Here is a 23,124-nt window from a genome sequence, read left to right as displayed (position 1 = left end):
GTGTCTCTTATTTCAACAGGAAATACAGCTAATAATCACTGAAGCCCTGTGGGACCAAGTGAGTATGAAGGGGTCATCTTTGACAGCATGGTAAGAAGTGGGAGAAGGGAGAGAGGACTTAAGAAAGGAGCAAACTTCGTCCTTTCCCCTTGAGTAATTGCTGATTGATAGTGAAGGATTCCTATGCTCTCCCCTGTCTTGTTCTATTATTCACCTAGTCCCAAATCCTTAGAAACTCATCTTTGTGCACGTTGGCACTTTCTAGATATTCACTTGTCCATTTAGATAATCCCTCTCAAATATGATTTCTCACGAGCCTTTTTTTTATGTTTTTATTTTCTTTTATTTAATTATTATTTTTTAATATAATTTTTTATTTTTTATAAACATATATTTTTATCTCCAGGGGTACAGGTCTGTGAATCACCAGGTTTACACACTTCACAGCACTCACCAAAGCACATACCCTCCCCAGTGTCCATAATACCACCCCTTCTCCCAAACCCCCTCCCCCCAGCAACCCTCAGTTTGTTTTGTGAGATTAAGAGTCACTTATGGTTTGTCTCCCTCCCAATCCCATCTTCTTTCATTTATTCTTCTCGTACCTACTTAAGCCCCCATGTTGCAACACCACTTCCTCATATCAGGGAGATCATATGATAGTTCTCTTTCTCCGCTTGACTTATTTCGCTAAGCATGATACACTCTAGTTCCATCCATGTTGTCGCAAATGGCAAGATTTCATTTCTTTTGATGGCTGCATAGTATTCCATTGTGTATATATACCACCTTTTCTTTATCCATTCATCTGTTGATGGACATCTAGGTTCTTTCCATAGTTTGACTATTGTGGACATTGCTGCTATAAACATTCAAGTACACGTGCCCCTTTGGATCACTACGTTTATATCTTTAGGGTAAATACCCAATAGTGCAATTGCTGGGTCATAGGGCAGTTCTATTTTCAACATTTTGAGGAAACTCCATGCTGTTTTCCAGAGAGGTTGCACCAGCTTGCATTCCCACCAACAGTGGAGGAGGGTTCCCCTTTCTCCGCATCCTCGCCAGCATCTGTCATTTCCTGACTTGTTGATTTTAGCCATTCTGACTGGTGTGAGGTGATATCGCATTGTGGTTTTGATTTGTATTTCCCTGATGCCGAGTGATATGGAGCACTTTTTCCTGTGTCTGTTGGCCATCTGGATGTCTTCTTTGCAGAAATGTCTGTTCATGTCCTCTGCCCATTTCTTGATTGGATTATTTGTTCTTTGGGTGTTGAGTTTGCTAAGTTCTTTATAGATTCTGGACACTAGCCCTTTATCTGATATGTCGTTTGCAAATATCTTCTCCCATTCTGTCAGTTGTCTTTTGATTTTCTTCACTGTTTCCTTTGCTGTGCAAAAGCTTTTGATCTTGATGAAATCCCAATAGTTCATTTTTGCCCTTGCTTCCCTTGCCTTTTGCGTTGTTCCTAGGAAGATGTTGCTGCGGTTGAGGTCGAAGAGGTTGCTGCCTGTGTTCTCCTCAAGGATTTTGATGGATTCCTTTTGCACATTGAGGTCCTTCATCCATTTTGAGTCTATTTTCGTGTGTGGTGTAAGGAAATGGTCCAATTTCATTTTTCTGCATGTGGCTGTCCAATTTTCCCAGCACCACTTATTGAAGAGGCTGTCTTTTTTCCATTGGACATTCTTTTCTGCTTTGTCGAAGATTAGTTGACCATAGAGTTGAGAGTCTATTTCTGGGCTCTCTATTCCGTTCCATTGATCTATGGGTCTGTTTTTGTGCCAGTACCATGCTGTCTTGATGATGACAGCTTTGTAATAGAGCTTGAAGTCCGGGATTGTAATGCCACCAATGTTGGCTTTCTTTTTCAATATCCCTTTGGCTATTCGAGGTCTTTTCTGGTTCCATATAAATTTTAGCATTATTTGTTCCATTTCTTTGAAAAAGATGAATGGTAGTTTGATAGAAATTGCATTAAATCTGTAGATTGCTTTAGGTAGCATAGACATTTTCACAATAATTATTTTTCCAATCCAGGAGCATGGAACATTTTTCCATTTCTTTGTGTCTTCCTCAATTTCTTTCATGAGTACTTTATAGTTTTCTGAGTATAGATTCTGTGTCTCTTTGGTTAGGTTTATTCCTAGGTATCTTATGGTTTTGGGTGCAATTGTAAATGGGATTGACTCCTTAATTTCCCTTTCTTCTGTCTTGCTGTTGGTGTAGAGAAATGCAACTGATTTCTGTGCATTGATTTTATATCCTGACACTTTACTGAATTCCTGTATAAGTTCTAGCAGTTTTGGAGTGGAATCTTTTGGGTTTTCCACATATAGTATCATATCATCTGCGAAGAGTGATACTTTGACTTTTTCTTTTCCGATTTGGATGCCTTTAATTTCCTTTTGTTGTCTGATTGCTGAGGCTAGGACCTCTAGTACTATGTTGAATAGCAGTGGTGATAATGGACATCCCTGCCATGTTCCTGAACTTAGCAGAAAAGCTTTCAGTTTTTCTCCATTGAGAATGATATTTGCAGTGGGTTTTTCATAGATGGCTTTGATGATATTGAGGTATGTGCCCTCTATCCCTACACTTTGAAGAGTTTTGATCAGGAAGGGATGCTGTACTTTGTCAAATGCTTTTTCAGCATCTATTGAGAGTATCATATGGTTCTTGTTCTTACTTTTATTGATGTGTTGTATCACATTGACTGATTTGCAGATGTTGAACCAACCTTGCAGCCCTGGAGTAAATCCCACTTGGTCGTGGTGAATAATCCTTTTAATGTACTGTTGAATCCCATTCGCTAGTATTTTGGTGAGAATTTTTGCATCTGTGTTCATCAAGGATATTGGTCTATAGCTCTCTTTTTTGGTGGGATCCTTGTCTGGTTTTGGGATCAAGGTGATGCTGGCCTCATAAAATGAGTTTGGAAGTTTTCCTTCCATTTCTATTTTTTGGAACAGTTTTAGGAGAATAGGAATTAGTTCTTCTTTAAATGTTTGGTAGAATTCCCCCGGGAAGCCATCTGGCCCTGGGCTTTTGTTAGTTTGGAGATTTTTAATGACTGTTTCAATCTCCTTACTGGTTATGGGTCTGTTCAGGCTTTCTATTTCTTCCTGGTTCAGTTGTGGTAGTTTATATGTTTCTAGGAATGCATCCATTTCTTCCAGATTGTCAAATTTATTGCTGTAGAGTTGCTCATAGTATGTTGTTATAATAGTTTGTATTTCTTTGGTGTTAGTTGTGATCTCTCCTCTTTCATTCATGATTTTATTTATTTGGGTCCTTTCTCTTTTCTTTTTAATAAGTCTGGCCAGGGGTTTATCAATTTTATTAATTCTTTCAAAGAACCAGCTCCTACTTTCGTTGATTTGTTCTATTGTTTTTTTGGTTTCTATTTCATTGATTTCTGCTCTGATATTTATGATTTCTCTTCTCCTGCTAGGCTTAGGGTTTCATTCTTGTTCTTTCTCCAGCTCCTTTAGGTGTAGGATTAGATTGTGTAACTGAGACCTTTCTTATTTCTTGAGAAAGGTTTGTACCGCTATATATTTTCCTCTCGGGACTGTCTTTGTTGTGTCCCACAGATTTTGAACCGTTGTATTTTCATTATCATTTGTTTCCATGATTTTTTTTCAATTCTTCTTTAATTTCCCGGTTGACCCATTCATTCTTTAGAAGGATGCTGTTTAGTCTCCATGTATTTTGGTTCCTTTCCAACTTCCTTTTGTGGTTGAGTTCTAGCTTTAGAGCATTGTGGTCTGAAAATATGCAGGGAATGATCCCAATCTTTTGATACCGGTTGAGTCCTGATTTAGGACTGAGGATGTGATCTATTCTGGAGAATGTTCCATGTGCACTAGAGAAGAATGTGTATTCTGTTGCTTTGGGATGAAATGTTCTGAATATATCTGTGATGTCCATCTGGTCCAGTGTGTCGTTTAAGGCCTTTATTTCCTTGCTGTTCTTTTGCTTGAATGATCTGTCCATTTCAGTGAGGGGAGTGTTAAAGTCCCCTACTATTATTGTATTATTGTTGTAGTGTTTCTTTGATTTTGTTATTCATTGGTTTATATAGTTGGCTGCTCCCACGTTGGGGGCATAGATATTTAAAATTGTTAAATCTTGTTGTACAGACCCTTTGAGTAATATAGTGTCCTTCCTCATCTCTTATTATAGTCTGTGGCTTAAAATCTAATTGATCTGATATAAGGATTGCCACTCCTGCTTTCTTCTGATGTCCATTAGCATGGTAAATTCTTTTCCACCCCCTCATTTTAAATCTGGAGGTGTCTTTGGGCTTAAAATGTGTTTCTTGTAGGCAACATATAGATGGGTTTTGTTTTTTTATCCATTCTGATACCCTGTGTCTTTTGACAGGGGCATTTAGCCCATTAACATTCAGGGTAACTATTGAGAGATATGAATTTAGTGCCATTGTTTTGCCTGTAAGGTGACTGTTACTGTATATGGTCTCTGTTCCTTTCTGATCTACCACTTGTAGGCTCTCTCTTTGCTTAGAGGACCCCTTTCAAGATTTCCTGTAGAGCTGTTTAGTGTTTGCAAATTCTTTCAGTTGTTGTTTGTCCTGGAAGCTTTTAATCTCTCCTTCTATTTTCAATGATAGCCTAGCTGGATATAGTATTCTGGGCTGCATGTTTTTCTCATTTAGTGCTCTAAAAATATCATGCCAGCTCTTTCTGGCCTGCCAGGTCTCTGTGGATAAGTCAGCTGCCAATCTAATATTTTTACCATTGTATGTTACAGACTTCTTTTCCCGGGCTGCTTTCAGGATTTTCTCTTTGTCACTGACTTGTAAATTTTACTATTAGGTGACGGGGTGTGGGCCTATTCGTATTGATTTTGAGGGGCGTTTTCTGAACCTCCTGAATTTTGATGCTCGTTCCCTTTGCCATATTGGGGAAATTCTCCCCAATAATTCTCTCTAGTATACCTTCTGCTCCCCTCTCTCTTTATTCTTCTTCTGGAATCCCAATTATTCTAATGTTGTTTCGTCTTATGGTGTCACTTATCTCTCGAATTCTCCCCTCGTTGTCCAGTAGCTGTTTGTCCCTCTTTTGCTCAGCTTCTTTATTCTCTGTCATTTGGTCTTCTATATCACTAATTCTTTCTTCTGCCTCATTTATCCTAGCATTGAGAGCCTCCATTTATGATTGCACCTCATTAATAGCTTTTATGATTTCAACTTGGTTAGATTTTAGTTCTTTTATTTCTCCAGAAAGGGCTTTTATATCTCTCGAGAGGGTTTCTCTAATATCTTCCATGCCTTTTTCGAGCCCGGCTAGAACCTTGAGAATTGTCATTCTGAACTCTAGATCTGACATATTACCAATGTCTGTATTGATTAGATCCCTAGCCTTCGGTACTGCCTCTTGTTCTTTTTTTTGTGTTGAATTTTTCCGTCTTGTCATTTTGTCCAGAGAAGAGTATATGAAGGGGCAAGTAAAATACTAAAAGGGTGGCAACAACCCCAGTAAAATATGCTATAAGCAAATTAGAAGAGATCCCAAATCGTGAGGGGGGAGAAATGGGATAAAAAGAGGTTCAAAAAGGAAGAAAGAAAAAAAAAGAAAAAAGAAAAAAAAAAGAAAAGAATTTAAAAAAAAAGAAAACACCTTTCAGAAAGTGGTTGTTTTTCTGTTTCCAGAATTCCTGTTCTTCTTCTCTTCGATCTGCCGATGGATTTTCAGGTGTTTGCAATCTTTAGATAAGCTCTCTAGCTGATCTCCGGCTAGCTGAAGTAATCTCAGCCTGCTACTTCTCCGCCATCTTGACTCCTCCCCCCTATTTTGTTATTTTTAAATTAAATTTATTTCTTTTCAGCATAACAGTATTCATTATTTTTTCATCACACCCAGTGCTCCATGCAATCTGAGCCCTCTATAATACCTACCACCTGGTACCCCAACCTCCCAACCCCTGCCTTTTCAAACCCCTCAGATTGTTTTTCAGAGTCCATAGTCTCTCATGATTCACCTCCCCTTCCAATTTCCCCAAACTCCCTTCTCCTCTCTAACTCCCCATGTCCTCCATGCTATTTGTTACGCTCCACAAATAAGTGAAACCATATGATAATTGACTTTCTCTGCTTGACTTATTTCACTCAGCATAATCTCTTCCAGTCCTGTCCATGTTGCTACAAAAGTTGGGTATTCATCCTTTCTGATGGAGGCATAATACTCCATAGTGTATATGGACCACATCTTCCTTATCCATTCGTCTGCTGAAGGGCATCTTGGTTCTTTCCACAGTTTGGCGACCGTGGCCATTGCTGCTATAAACATTGGGGTACAGATGGCCCTTCTTCTCACTACATCTGTATCTTTGGGGTAAATACCCAGGAGTGCAATTTCAGGGTCATAGGGAAGTTCTATTTTTAATTTCTTGAGGAATCTCCACACTGTTCTCCAAAGTGGCTGCACCAACCTGCATTCCCACCAACAGTGGAAGAGGGCTCCCCTTTCTCCACATCCCCTCAAACACATGTTGTTTCCTGTCTTGTTAATTTTGGCCATTCTAACTGGTGTAAGATGGTATCTCAATGTGGCTTTAATTTGAATCTCCCTGATGGCTAGTGATGATGAACATTTTCTCATGTGTTTGATAGCCATTTGTATGTCTTCATTGGAGAAGTCTCTGTTCATATCTTCTGCCCATTTTTTTATATGATTGCCTGTTTTGTGTGTGTTGAGTTTGAGGAGTTCATTATAGATCCTGGATATCAACCTTTTGTCTGTACTACCATTTGCAAATATCAACCTTTTGTCTGTACTCCCATTCCGTGGGTTGCCTCTTTGTTTTTTTGACTGTTTCCTTTGCTGTGCAGAAGCTTTTGATTTTGATGAAGTCCCAAAAGTTTATTTTCGCCTTTGTTTCCTTTGCCTTTGAAAAGGCACCTCCTCTTACTTCCCACCATCTTGTCCCTTATCCTCTCTGCCAGCCTTTTAATAAGAACTATAAATCATGGAACACTACCTCAAAAAACTAATGATGAGCTGTATGGTGACTAACATAACACAATATAAATAAATAATTAATAAAATAATAAATCTCTTCCACTAACAAGAAATTCATACCCACTTGAGAAATACATATATTTTAAGTCTTGGATGAGAAGAAGACAAAGTTACAATTTTGTTATGAAAATTAAAGATCTTAATTCCATTTCTTATCCAAAAGAAAGTTATTTTACCTTTAGAGCTACTCAAATTGTGTAACAAATACTTCACTGTGACCCTTAAGTCCCATTTCATAAAAATAATTTTCTGAAACATTTGGCCCTTCCAAAAATGAATTTGCTTAAAAATAAACCTCTCAAAAAATAAATGACTCAACCTGAAGAGTATAGGTGTTTAGTTTTATCTATTTAAGTGCAAAATTAAGTCCATTAAAAATTATTAATTTTCATATAATTACTATTGAGTTTCACAGAGTAACATGTTAAGTGGCCCCATTGTTTCTAAAGGTCTTATCTGGAAGGTGATTGGGATTTTTGTCATTAGCACAGAGGAGGACAGTTTTCTCCCTCCCATTGGCTATGGCTGGCAGGTCTATATCAAGACACTGAAAGACATCAAAATTGGACTGTCATTCAGATACATTTTCAACATAACTTCAATATTTTGGACAGCATTCTGCTTTGAATTATTTATAATAGGAAATTGTTTTATTACTAAGGCATTTCTCTGTTGTGAATTTCTTTAAAGTATTTTAACAAAGATTCTGGAGGAGTACAAATGCCAGATTCATTCCATGGGATCAGAGGTTGCTAATAAAAAATTTTTAATGTTTTGAAATGTCCTAGACATTCCCAAATTGATTGACAGTAGTTTAACTGAGAATAATGGCTAACAAGTAGAAAACTATGCCTGGAGCTTTCCTATTCTTCAAATTTATTAGATTTGAGAGACTCAAACCTGCTTTTCATTGAAGAATTCTAAAGTGTTGAGAAGCAAAAGAATATGATTCTGTACTTTGGATGTGAAGAATAATTGCCATTTTTGTGGTTAGAAAAAAATAACTGAATCTCACTTCAGTGACATGAGATTAAATCATTTAAATTTATTTAATTTTTAATTTATTTATTTATTTTAATTTATTTTCAGTGTAACAGAATTCATTGTTTTTGCACCACACCCAGTGCTCTATGCAATCCATGTCCTCTCCAATACCCACCACCTGGTTCCCCCAACCTCCCACCCCCTACCCCTTAAAAACCCTCAGATTGTTTTTCAGAGTCCATAGTCTCTCATGGTTCAACTCCCCTTCCAATTTCCTCAACTCCCTTCTCCTCTCCATCTCCCCTTGTCCTCCATGCTATTTGTTATGCTCCACAAATAAGTGAAACCATATGATAATTGACACTCTCTGCTTGACTTATTTCACTCAGCATAATCACTTCCAGTCCTGGCCATGTTGCTACAGAAGCTGAGTATTCATCCTTTCTGATGGAGGCATAATACTCCATAGTGTATATGGACCACATCTTCCTCATCCATTCATCTGCTAAGGGCATCTTGGTTCTTTCCACACTTTGGCGACCGTGGCCATTGCTGCTATAGACATTGGGGTACAGATGGCCCTTCTTTTCACTACATCTGTATCTTTTGGGTAAATACTCAGGAGTGCAATGGCAGGGTCATAGGGAAGTTCTATTTTTAATTTCTTGAGGAATCTCCACACTGTTCTCCAAAGTGGCTGCACCATCTTACATTCCCACCAACAGTATAAGAGGGTTCCCCTTTCTCCACATCCCCTCCAACACATGTTGTTTCCTGTATTGCTAATTTTGGCCATTCTAACTGGTCTAAGGTGGTATCCCAATGTGGTTTAATTTGAATCTCCCTGATGGCTAGTGATGATGAACATTTTTTTCATGTGTCTGATAGCCATTTGTATGTCTTCATTGGAGAAGTGTCTGCTCATATCTTCTGCCCATTTTTTGATATGATTATCTGTTTTGTGTGTGTTGAGTTTGAGAAGTTCTTTATAGAGCCTGGATATCAACCTTTTGTCTGTACTGTCATTTGCAAATATCTTCTCCCATTCCATGGGTTGCCTGTTTTGTTGACTGTTTCCTTTGCTGTGCAGAAGCTTTTGATTTTTAATTAAAGATATCCAGCCAAAAACAGCCTTCTTCATTAAATCAAATGTTTGATAATAAATTAAATTGTTGAGTCCAATTACAAGTGTGTTTTAGAATCCGACAACTATGAGTTGAAAATTTTTAAAAAGGTCCTTTAAGTCACCAATGTAAATTTGTTGCTTTCAGTTGTCTAACTAGAGCAATGCCATAAGCAGTAAGTCTGAGAATATACATTATTCAGCCTGGATTTTGAAACAGATTTAAATTTAATGAATTTGAGAGTAGCTTATTTTCATTATATAAAAACTGATGTCCTTTCCATTTTCACAAAATGTCCTTGGTTTCCCAGCTATACAAAAATAATAAGGTGGCAAATTCTCAAACATGAAAATGCCAGACTTCACTTTACATTTGAATGCTATGTCAGTGGAGAAGCTAACTATGTCAATAGGTAGCCAGAGCAAGCTGTTGTGAATGTTCATAAACTACAGACATTATTTGGAGTTTCTGATGACTTCCCAAAAATATCAACTACTTCAACTTCCCAATCTTAACAATTCAGTTTCATGTACACTTAAACTCTTAGATAGGGGGTTGATCCCTCTAAACCTATAACATAAGTTTCCCTACAGAGCCAAGCAAGAAAAGACTATTGAATTAATCACTCTGGATTTTCTATTGAAACAAGTAAAAGTCTCCACAGCCTCTCCTGCAAGCTCCCATTGAACAATATTATATGAAATGAGTAATGTGATCAACTTTTTTATTCATTGTGGTTTTTCAATTACTCTTCCTATAAGTTTTACAGAAGAAAGTAATCTTCTTAATTAAAATGGTTAGAGAAGAATTCTTTAGAGGGAAGAAGGATAAGATGGCAGAGGAACAAGGGATCCTATTTCAACCAGTCCCCTGAATTGAGCTGTATATCTACCAGACCATTCTAAACACCCATGAATCAGTCTGAGATGTAAGAAGATATATCTGGATCTCTACAAAGACAGTATCTCCAGAAGCTGGTCTCAAGGTATGAAAAGGGAGCCATGATTCTGCTGGCAGATATCAGAAGATAAATGGAAGTGGGAGGGAGCCTTCATGATTTTGCTCTGGGAAGGCAAAAGCTTCCCGTGCTGAGGACCACGCACAGACTTGCAGACCAATAGCAGCAAGGAAAGGACTTTAGGGCAGCCCCCCACACTGAAACCTGCAGCTATGGGGGGTGTGAGCAAAAGGAGGGGGGGGTCAGTTTGTGGTTTTAGAAGCACAAAGGGCAGAAATATGCTCAGCCCCAGAAGCAAGGGCTGGGAGTGCTGCTGTGGGGTGTACAACCTAGGACACTGCAGTTTTTGGCAGCACAGTCAGAAACGGAGACAGTGTGGCCTGGAGAGCTCAATGAAGAACAGAACGCAATCTCTCTATTCTGAGATAGAGGTTTGGATATAGTCACTTCTGCTTTGACTCTCGGAAGAGATGTGGAAAGCCACCAGGGAAAGCCGCCAGACAACAAAAGCCCCAAAAAACTGTTTTTCACTGAGACCATCCCCCCCCCACAGGGGGCAGGGCAACCCTGCCCAAACAGAGTTGCCTGAATAACAGCACAACAGGCTGCTCCCCTAGAAGACAGGCTGGAAGAACAAGAGGCTGACAACCTTAAGGTCTCTATAAAACAGGTACATCTTGCTTGGGTTGTGGTCAATAATTTGGACTCTATATATTCCTTCAACTACCCCTCAACAGAATGACTAAGAAGAGGAACCCCTAACAAGGGAAAGAATCAGAGAATATGGTCTCTGCCCCAGAACTAATGGGTATGGATATAACCAAGATATCAGAAATAGACTTCAGAGTAACAATTATCAAGGCAATATCTAGAATTGAGAAGATTATTATCGACAATATAGAATCTCTGAGGGCAGAAACAAGATCTAATCAGGCTGAACTTTAAAAGGCTATGAACGAAATGCAGTCTAAACTGGATACTCTGACTGCCAGGGTAAATGAAGCAGAAGAACAAATTAGTGAGCCAGAGGATAAGATGATGGAAAAGAAGGAAACCAAGGCAGCATGGGAAAAACAAATTAAAACCAAGGAATCAAACTGAGCTAGATTAGTCACTCAACGAAGCATTCCAATATTAGAATTATTGGGATCCCTGAGGGGCTGGAGAGAGAGAGAGATCTAGAAGATATATTTGAACAAATCTGTAGTTGAGAACTTCCCTAATCTGGGGAATGAACTAAGCATTCGTGTCCAAGAGGCAGAGATAAGCCTTCCCAAGATCAATGAGAACAGACTGATGCCATGACATATAATAGAACAGTTTGCAAATCTTAGATCCAAGGAAACAATCTTGAAAGCAGTGAAGGGTAAGAAATTTCTTACATACAGAAGGAGGAACATCAGAATTGCATCAAACCTGTGCACAGAGACCTGACAAGGGCTGGAAAGACATAGGGTACTAAATGAGAAGAACATGCAGCCAAGGATACTTTATACAGCAAGGCTGTCACTCAGAATGGATGGAGAGAAAAGAGCTTCAAAAACCAGCATAAACTGAAAGACTATATGACCACCAAGCTGGCCCTGAAAGAAATATTAAGGGGGGGGGCGTCTATAAAAGAAGAAAGACTCCAAGAGTGATATAGATCAGAAATTTACAGAGACAATCTATAGAAACAAGGACTTCATAGGCAACATGATGACAATAAAGTCTTATCTTTAAATAATGACTCTCAACATGAATGGCCTAAATGCTCCCATAAAGCAGCACAGGGTTGCAGACTGAATAAAAAGACAGGACCCATCCATATGCTGGCTACAAGAGATTCACTTTGAACCTAAAGATACATTCAGGCTTAAAGTGAAGGGATGGAGAAGCACTTTTCATGCGAATACACTGCAAAAGAAAGCTGAGGTATCAATTCTCATTTCAGACAAATTAAATTTTAAGTTAAAGACCGTAGTTAGAGATACATAATGATACTATATCATTTTTAAAGAGTCTATCCAATAAGAGGATCAAACTACTATAAATATCTATGCCCCCAACATGGGAGCAGCCAACTACATAAGCCAACTGTTAACCAAAATAGACATATTGATAATACATTAATAGTAAGAGACCTCAACACTCCACTCTCAGCAATAGACATATCATCCAAGCAGAAAATCAACAAAGAAACAGGTGCTTTGAATGGCACATTGGACCATATGTACCTCATAGACATATACAGAAATTCCATCCTAAAACAACAGAATACTCATTCCTCTTGAGTGCACATGGAGCATTTTACAGAAGAGACTACATACTGGGTCACAAATCATGTCTCAGCTGATACCAAAAGACAGAGATTATTCCCTGAATATTCTCAGATCATAATGCTTTGAAAGTGGAACTCAATCACAAGAAAATATTTGGAAGAAATTTAAACACTTGAAAACTAAAGACCATCCTGCTCAAGAAAGTCTGGGTCAACGAGGAAATGAAAGAAGAACTTAATTCATGGAAACCAATGAGAACAAAAACATGCTGGTCCAAAACCTATGGGGAATGTAGCCATCCAAGCCTCACTCAAATAAATACAAAAATCCTGAATACACAAATTAACTTTACACCTTAAGTAACTGGAGAAAGAACAACAAAGCCATGCATAAGAAGAGAAATAATTATAATTAGAGCAGAGATCAATGAATTAGAAACCAGAAATTCAGAAGAACACATCAAGGAAACTAGAAGCTAGTTCTTTGAAAGAATTAATAACGTCAATAAACCACTGGCCAGACTTATCCAAAAGAAAAGAGAAAGGACCCAAATTAATAAAATTATGAATGAAAGGAGAGAGATCATGACTAACACCAAGGACATAGAAAAAATCATTAAAAATTATCAACAACTATATGCCAATAAATTAAGCAACCTGGAAGAAATGGATGCCTTCCTAGAAAACTATAAACTACTAAGACTGAAACAGGAAGAAACTGACCACCTAAATAGACTAATAAACAGTAACGAGATTGAAGCAGTGATCAAAAACCTCCTAAAAAACAAGAATCTACAATCTGATGTAGTCCCCGGGGAATTCTACCAGACATTCAAAGAATAAGAAATACTACCTATTCTCCTGAAGCTGTTTCAAAAAATAAACAAAAGGAAAAATTCCAGACTCTATGAAAGCAGAATGACCTTGATCCTAAAACCAGGCAAAGACCCCATCAAAAAAGAATTTCAGACCAATACCCCTGATTAATATAGATGCCAAAATTCTCAACAGCTAATAGGATCCAGCAGTACATTAAAAATATTATTCTCACAACTAAGTGGGATTTATCCCTGGGATGCAAGGGGGGCTCAACACTCACAAATCAATCAGTGTGATAAAACACATTAATAAGAGAAGAGACAAGAACAGTATGGGCCTCTGAATTGATGCAGAGAAAGCATTTGACAAAATGCAGCATCCTTTCCCAATTAAAACTCTTCAGAGTGTAGGGATGGGGGTAACATTCTTCAACTTCATAAAAACCATCTACGAAAAGCCGACAGTGAATATAATTCTCAATGGGAAAAAGCTGAGAGCCTTTCCCGTAAGATCAGCAACATGACAAGGATACCCAACCTCACCACTATTGTTCAACATAGTACTAAAAGACCTAGCAACAGCAATCAGACAACAAAAAGAAATAAAATGTATTCAAAATGGCAAAGAAGAAGTCAAACTCTCTCTCTTTACAGATGACATGATACTTTTTGTGGAAAACCCAAAAGACTTCACCCCCAAATTACTAGAACTCATACAGCAATTCAATAATGTGGCAGGATACAAAATCAATGCACAGAAATCAGCTGCTTTCCTATACACTAAAAATGGGACTACAGAAAGAGAAATTAGGGAATTGATTCCATTTAAAATAGCACCAAAAACCCTAAGACACCTTGGAATAAATCTAACAAAAGAGGTAAAGGATATACACTAGAAACTACATAACACTTATGAAAGAAATTGAAGAAGACACAAAAAGATGGAAAAGCATTCTATGCTCAAGGATCAGAAGAATAAAAATTGTTAAAATGTCCATGCTACCTAGAGCAATCCAGATCAAAATACCATTGACGCTTTTCAAAGTGCTGGAACAAACAATTTTAAAATTTGTATGACCCCTGAATTGCCAAGGAAATGATGAAAAAGAAAAACAAAGCTGGGGCCATCATGTTGCCTGATTTCAAGCTGTATTATAAAGCTGTAATCATCAAGACATATGGTACTGGCCCAAAAACAGACACATAAATAGGTGGAACAGAAAAGAGAGACCAGGGAGGAGTCAAGATGGTGGAGAAGCAGCAAGCTGAGACTACTTCAGCTAGCAGGAGATCAGCTAGATGGCTTATCTAAAGATTGCAAACACCTACAAATCCATCGGCAGATCGAAGAGAAGAAGAACAGCAATTCTAGAACTAGAAAAACAACCTCTTTCTGAAGGTAGGACTGCTGGAGAAGTGAATCCAAAGCAATGGGAAGATAGACCCCGGGGGCAGGGGCTGGCTCCCAGCGAGCGGCGGAGCAATGGAACACAAAATCAGGACTTTTAAAAGTCTGTTCCTTCCATATTTTGGCTATTGTGGACATTGCTGCTATAAACATTCGGGTGCATGTGTCCCTTTGGATCACTACATTTGTATCTTTAGGGTAAATACCCAATAGGGCAATTGCTGGGTCATAGGGCAGTTCTATTTTCAACATTTTGAGGAACCTCCATGCTGTTTTCCAGAGTGGCTGCACCAGCTTGCATTCCCACCAACAGTGTAGGAGGGTTCCCCTTTCTCCGCATCCTCGCCAGCCAAAATATGGAAAGAACCTAGATGTCCAACAACAGATGAATGGATCAAGAAGATGTGGTATATATACACAATGGAATACTATGCAGCCATCAAAAGAAATGAAATCTTGCCATTTGCGACAACATGGATGGAACTAGAGCGTATCATGCTTAGCGAAATAAGTCAAGCAGAGAAAGACAACTATCATATGATCTCCCTGATATGAGGAAGTGGTGATGCAACATGGAGGCTTAAGTGGGTAGAAGAAGAATAAATGAAACAAGATGGGATTGGGAGGGAGACAAACCATAAGTGACTCTTAATCTCACAAAACAAACTGAGGGTTGCTGGGGGGAGGGGGTTTGGGAGAAGGGGGTGGGATTATGGACATTGGGGAGGGTATGTGATTTGGTGAGTGCTGTGAAGCGTGTAAACCTGGTGATTCACAGACCTGTACCCCTGGGGATAAAAATATATGTTTATAAAAAATAAAAAATTTAAAAAAAAAAAAAAAAGTCTGTTCCGCCGAGGCACATTGCTCCAGAGGCTAAACCGGGGTGAAGCCCACGCGGGGTCAGCATAGCCTCAGGTCCCGCAGGGTCACAGAAGGATTGGGGGTGTCTGAGTGTCGCAGAGCTTACAGGTATTAGAACGGGGAAGCCGGCTACAGAGACAGAGCTGACAGTGAGCTCACAGCTTGGGGGTACCTTGAACCACGGTCGCAGGCTCGGTGAGCTCGGAGTGCAGCCGGAGGTCAGGCTGACGGGAGTTACTGGGGTAGACCCTGGGGTTGTTGCCAGAGGCGCTGTTCTCTGAAGGTGCACTGAGGAGTGGAGCACCGGGCTCTCAGCTCCTCCGGGCTGGAGACCAGGAGGCTGACATTTTTATTACTGTCCTCCAGAACTCTACGGAAAGCGCTCAGGGAACAAAAGCTTCTGAAAGCAAACCCGAGCAGATTAGTGAGCCCAGCCCCTGGTAAGGGTGGTGCAATTCCAAATGGGACAAAGACACTTGAGAATCAATACAACAGGCCCCACCCCCAGAAGATCAACAAGAAATCCAGCCACGACCAAGGTCACATACCAAGGAGTGCAGTTTCAATACCAAGGAGAGCAGCAGAATTCCAGAGGAGGAGAAAGCAAAGCACGGAACTCATGGCTTTCTCCCTATGATTCTTTAGTCTTGCAGTTAATTTAATTTTTTTGTTTGTTTCATTTTTTTCTCCTCTTCTGCTAAAAATATTTTTAACTTTTACCCTTTTCTTTTTTAACGTTTTTTAACTAGTTTAATATATATATTTTTTTCTTTTTTATACTTTTCTTTACACATTTTCTCTTTTTAATTCTTTTCTTTCTTTCCTTTTTTTTTTCTTTCTTTCTTTCTGAACCTCTTTTTATCCCCTTTCTCCCCCCTCATGATTTGGGATCTCTTCTGATTTGGTTAAAACATATTTTCCTGGGGTTGTTGCCACCCGTTGAGTATTTTACTTGCTCCTTCATATACTCTTATCTGGACAAAATGACAAGGCGGAAAAATTCACCACAAAAAAAAAAAGAACAAGAGGGAGTACCGAAAGCTAGGGATCTAATCAATACAGACATTGGTAATATGTCAGATCTAGAGTTCAGAATGACAATTCTCAAGGTTCTAGCCGGGCTCAAAAAAGGCATGGAAGATATTAGAGAAACCCCCTCGGGAGATATAAAAACCCTTTCTGGAGATATAAAAGAACTAAAATCTAACCAAGTTGAAATCAAAAAAGCTATTAATGAGGTGCAATCAAAAATGGAGGCTCTCACTGCTAGGATAAATGAGGCAGAAGAAAGAATTAGCAATATAGAAGACCAAATAACAGAGAATAATGAAGCTGAGCAAAAGAGGGACAAACAGCTACTGGACAACAAGGGGAGAATTCGAGAGATAAGTGACACCATAAGACGAAACAGCATTAGAATAATTGGGATTCCAGAAGAAGAATAAAGAGAGAGGGGAGCAGAAGGTATATTGGAGAGAATTATTATAGAGAATTTCCCCAATATGGCAAAGGGAACAAGCATCAAAATTCGGGAGGTTCAGAGAACGCCCCTCAAAATCAATAAGAATAAGCCCACACCCCGTCAACTAATAGTAAAATTTACAAGTCTTAGTGACAAAGAGAAAATCCTGAAAGCAGCCTGTGAAAAGAAGTCTGTAACATACAATGGTAAAAATATTAGATTGGCAGCTGACGTATCCACAGAGAACTGGCAGGCCAGAAAGAGCTGGCATGATATATTCAGAGCACTAAATGAGAAAAACATGCAGCCAAGAATACTATATCCAGCTAGGCTATCATTGAAAATAGAAGGAGAGATTAAAAGCTTTCAGGACAAACAACAACTGAAAGAATTTGCAAACACCAAACCAGCTCTACAGGAAATCTTGAAAGGGGTCCTCTAAACAAAGAGAGACCCTAAAAGTAGTAGATCAGAAAGGAACAGAGACAATATACTGTAACAGTCACCTTACAGGCAATACAATGGCACTAAATTCATATCTCTCAATAGTTACCCTGAATGTTAATGGGCTAAATGCCGCTGTCAAAAGACACAGGGTATCAGAATGGATAAAAAAACAAAACCCATCTATATGTTGCCTACAAGAAACACATTTTAAGCCCAAAGACACCTCCAGATTTAAAATGAGGGGGTGGAAAAGAATTTACCATGCTAATGGACATCAGAAGAAAGCAGGAGTGGCAATCCTTATATCAGATCAATTAGATTTTAAGCCACAGACTATAATAAGATATGAGGAAGGACACTATATCATACTCAAAGGGTCTGTCCAACAAGAAAATCTAACAATTTTAAATGTCTATGTCCCCAATGTGGGAGCAGGCAACTATATAAACCAATTAATAAGAAAATCAAAGAAACACATCAACAATAATAAATAATACTAGGGGACTTTAACACTCCCCTCACTGAAATGGACAGATCATCCAAGCAAAAGATCAACAAGGGAATAAAGGCCTTAAGTGACACACTGGACCAGATGGACATCACAGATATATTCAGAACATTTCAATCCAAAGCAACAGAATACACATTCTTCTCTAGAGCACATGGAACATTCTCCAGAATAGATCACATCCTCGGTCCTAAATCAGGACTCAACCGGTATCAAAAGATTGGGATCATTCCCTGCACATTTTCAGACCACAATGCTCTGAAGCAAGAACTCAACCACAAGCGGAAGTTTGGAAAGAACCCAAATATATGGAGACTAAACAGCATTCTTCTAAAGAATGAATGGGTCAACCAGGAAATTAAAGAAGAATTGAAAAAAATCATGGAAACAAATGATAATGAAAACACAATGATTCATAATCTGTGGGACACAACAAAGGCAGTCCTGAGAGAAAAATATATAGCGGTACAAGCCTTTCTCAAGAAACAAGAAAGGTCTCAGGTACACAACCTAACCCTACAACTAAAGAAGCTGGAGAAAGAACAAGAACGAAATCCTAAGCCCAGCAGGAGAAGAGAAATCATAAAGATCAGAGCAGAAATCAATGAAATAGAAACCAAAAAAAAAAAAAAAAAAACCAATAGAACAAATCAACGAAACTAGGAGCTGGTTCTTTGAAAGAATTAATAAAATTGATAAACCCCTGGACAGACTTATCAAAAAGAAAAGAGAAAGGACCCAAATAAATAAAATCATGAATGAAAGAGGAGAGATCACAACTAACACCAAAGAAATACAATTATAAGAACATACTATGAGCAAATCTACACCAACAATTGTGACAATCTGGAAGAAATGGATGCATTCCTAGAAACATATAAATTACAACTGAACCAGGAAGAAATAGAAAGCCTGAGCAGATCCATAACCAGTAAGGAGATTGAAACAGTCATTAAAAATCTCCAAACAAAAAAAAAGCCCAGGGCCAGATGGCTTCCCAGGGGAATTCTACCAAACATTTAAAGAAGAACTAATTCCTATTCTCCTGAAACTGTTCCAAAAAATATAAATGGAAGGAAAACTTCCAAACTCATTTTATGAGGCCAGAATCACTTTGCTCCCAAAACCAGACAAGGACCAATCAGAAAAGAGAGCTCTAGACCAATATCCTTGATGAACACAGATGCAAAAATTCTCACCAAAATACTAGCGAATAGGATTCAACAGTACATTAAAAGGATTATTCACCACGACCAAATGGGATTTACTCCAGGGCTGCAAGGTTGGTTCAACATCTGCAAATCAATCAATGTGATACAACACATCAATAAAAAAAGAACAAGAACCATATGATACTCAATAGATGCTGAAAAAGCATTTGACAAAGTACAGCATCCCTTCCTGATCAAAACTCTTCAAAGTGTAGGCATAGAGGGCACATACCTCAATATTATCAAAGCCATTTATGAAAAACCCACCACAAATATTATTCTCAATGGAGAAAAACTGAAAGCTTTTCTGCTAAGGTCAGGAACAAGACAGGGATGTCCATTATCACCACTGCTATTCAACATAGTACTAGAAGTCCTAGCCTCAGCAATCAGACAACAAAAGGAAATTAAAGGCATCCAAATCGGCAAAGAAGAAGTCAAACTATCACTCTTTGCAGATGATATGATACTATATGTGGAAAACCCAAAAGACTCCACTCCAAACTGCTAGAACTTGTACAGGAATTCAGTAAAGTGTCAGGATATAAAATCAATGCACAGAAATCAGTTGCATTTCTCTACACCAACAACACGACAGAAGAAAGAGAAATTAAGGAGTCAATCCCATTTACAATTGCACCCAAAACCATAAGATACCTAGGAATAAACCTAACCAGAGAGGCACAGAATCTATACTCAGAAAACTATAAAGTACTCATGAAAGAAATTGAGGAAGACACAAAGAAATGGAAAAATGTTCCATGCTCATGGATTGGAAGAACAAATATTGTGAAAATGTCTATGCTACCTAAAGCAACCTACACATTTAATGCAATTCCTATCAAACTACCATCCATCTTTTTCAAAGAAATGGAACAAATAATCCTAAAATTTATATGGAACCAGAAAAGACCTCGAATAGCCAAAGGAATATTGAAAAAGAAAGCCAAAGTTGGTGGCATCACAATTCCAGACTTCAAGCTCTTTTACAAAGCTGTCATCATCAAGACAGCATGGTACTGGCACAAAAACAGACACACAGATCAATGGAACAGAATACAGAGCCCAGAAATAGACCCTCAACTCTATGGTCAACTAATCTTCGACAACGCAGGAAGGAGTGTCCAATGGAAAAAAGACAGCCTCTTCAATAAATGGTGTTGGGAAAATTGGACAGCCACATGAAAATAGACTCAAAATGGATGAAGGACCTCAATGTGAGAAAGGAATCCATCAAAATCCTTGAGGAGAACACAGGCAGCAACCTCTTCTACCTCAGCCGCAGCAACATCTTCCTAGGGACATCGCCAAAGGCAAGGGAAGCAACGGCAAAATGAACTATTGGGATTTCATCAAGATCAAAAGCTTTTGCACAGCAAAGGAAACAGTTAACAAAATCAAAAGACAACTAACAGAATGGGAGAAGATATTTGCAAATGACATATCAGATAAAGGACTAGTGTCCAAAGTCTATAAAGAACTTAGCAAACTCAACACCCAAGGAACAAATAACCCAATCAAAAAATGGGCAGAGGACATGAAACAGACATTTCTGCAAAGAAGACATCCAGATGGCCAACATACACATGAAAAAGTGCTCCATATCACTCGGCATCAGGGAAATACAAATCAAAACCACAATGAGATATCACCTCACACCAGTCAGAATCGCTAAAATCAACAAGTCAGGAAATGACAGCTGCTGGCGAGGATGTGTAGAAAGGGGAACCCTCCTACACTGTTGGTGGGAATGCAAGCTGGTCCAACCACTCTGGAAAACAGCATGGAGGTTCCTCAAAATGTTGAAAATAGAACTGCCCTATGACCCAGCAATTGCACTATTGGGTATTTACCCTAAAGATACAAACATAGTGATCCAAAGAGGGACGTTCACCTGAATGTTTATAGCAGCAATGTCTACAATAGCCAAACTATGGAAAGAACCTAGATGTCCATCAACAGATGAATGGATAAAGAAAAGGTGGTATATATACACAATGGAATACTATGCAGCCATCAAAAGAAATGAAATCTTGCCATTTGCGACAACATGGATGGAACTAGAGCGTATCATGCTTAGTGAAATAAGTCAAGCAGAGAAAGACAACTATCATATGATCTCCCCGATATGAGGAAGTGGTGATGCAACATGGGGGCTTAAGTGGGTATGAGAAGAATCAATGAAACAAGATGGGAATGGGAGGGAGACAAACCATAAGTGACTCTTGGTCTCACAAAACAAACTGAGGGTTGCTGGGGGGAGAGGGGTTGGGAGAAGGGGGGTGGGGTTATGGACATTGGGGAGGGTATGTGCTTTGGTGAGTGCTGTGAAGTGTGTAAACCTGGTGATTCACAGACCTGTACCCCTGGGGATAAAAATATATGTTTAAAAATATACATAAAATTTTGTTAAATTATATATATATATATATATATATATATATATATATTAAAATGAATAGGACAACTCTTTAATATTTTCACAACTATTGTATTAGCTAAAGATGAGTTGCTTATGTAAGCAACAGAAAACCATCCTGTTGGGAACCAGTATATAACTGGATACCTGTGATATTAAAAAGGATGAATGTGATACAACAAAGAGTGAACACAGGCAGTATACCGATAACTGGCATAGTCCACCCCATTGACTATACAGCTTCCATATGCATCCATCCTGTTGGGAACCAGTATATAACTGGATACCTGTGATATTAAAAAGGATGAATGTGATACAACAAAGAGTGAACACAGGCAGTATACCGATAACTGGCATAGTCCACCCCATTGACTATTCAGCTTCCATATGCATCCATAGACACATGTTGAAACTCCTGAGTATCTTGTTTGCTTCCACCAAACAAGATATAACTATCTATCTCAAAGTCCTCATCCTTTCCCCAAAATGAGGCAACTCAGATTTCCAACAGTCCATAGCTTGGTATAAGTGGAGTTATATATTTAGTTTTATAAAAACTGCCAGAGCTTTTCCCAAAATGATCATACAATTCTATAAACCTTCCAATATTGTATGAGTTCTAGCTGTTCTGTATCCTCACCAATATTTGGTGTTGTCCTCCTATGTATTATAATTTAAACACAAATATGTGTTGATTTTAACAGCTATGCTTAGCTTCAGAACAAGGACCAATTAAACCAATGTAGTAGTGGGTTTAATTTATATTCCTTTCATAACTCAGTCTTCTTTAAATAACTTCCTGCATTTCACCCATTTACCATATGGAGAAATCGTAGCCCAGAAATATATGTAGAGTAGAAGTAGGATATATTGTTAAATCTAGGAAGCCATAGTCATCTTGGCATTCACACCCTATAGCCTAATAGCTGGAAGATTCTATATATAAAATTCCTCTGTAATAAAGCCTAGAACATTAATTTTTCATAATTTTTGTGTCTTCTTTTCAGGTGCTAATGGCCTTTAGGGATATACAAAAGGAGGTGAGATTAAAATTCAATTCTCTAAAATCCCTGGTCATATCACTTTCCCTTGCTTCCATTTTTACTATACCCTAATGTGATGTTGACCCTGATCAAGGTTTTAGTTTCATTCCTTTATCTAGTGATTTCTCCCTTTATAGAGTAGCACTGACTTGTCAGTTCAGGAATCTAAGAGAAGAAGAGGTTTAACAACCCCCTTGTGGAAATATGATAACAGAGGAAATTGTATCTACCAGAACTTCTCTCAGCAAGAATACTCTGTGTAGTTATACAAAACACTGATAAGTGACTGAGTTAGAAGGAGTCCCCAACTAATGTGGTAGATTTCCTTAATGGGCAAGTACATCTACTAACTGTAGGAAAGTGCAAATTAGAGAACAGAGTAAATGTCTTTGCTAAATAAAAACATTCTTCCTCCTCTGCTCTTCCTCTATGCAGATTTCAGTCTTTTTCTATACACTGATCAATATTTTTAAAATATGGTCAAACATGCACTATATTATTGGCCTGTCCCAGACACTGGGTTATTATATTAGCTTGCTCAAGGTCTTGATATATCTGAGTCCTACCAA

The 23,124-nt window shown here is 38.4% G+C and overlaps 1 protein-coding gene across 1 annotated transcript in view; it reads left to right on the top strand.

Annotated features, from left to right (window-relative positions):
- Positions 1–23,124, top strand: part of CUNH12orf54 (chromosome unknown C12orf54 homolog) — a 52,400-nt gene that overhangs the window by 5,178 nt on the left and 24,098 nt on the right. Inside the window, exons 4-5 of the mRNA XM_004781956.2 lie at positions 20–58; positions 22,520–22,552. Of these exons, the coding sequence (XP_004782013.1) occupies positions 20–58; positions 22,520–22,552 (72 nt within the window). The remainder of the gene's footprint in view (positions 1–19; positions 59–22,519; positions 22,553–23,124) is intronic.

This window comes from Mustela putorius, unplaced genomic scaffold, assembly GCF_011764305.1.
Source record: "Mustela putorius furo isolate JIRA1106 unplaced genomic scaffold, ASM1176430v1.1 tig00537227_pilon_pilon_pilon, whole genome shotgun sequence".
Lineage (NCBI taxonomy): Eukaryota > Metazoa > Chordata > Mammalia > Carnivora > Mustelidae > Mustela > Mustela putorius.
Note: the sequence above shows the minus strand (reverse complement) of the source record. Positions and strands in the feature narration are given on the sequence as shown.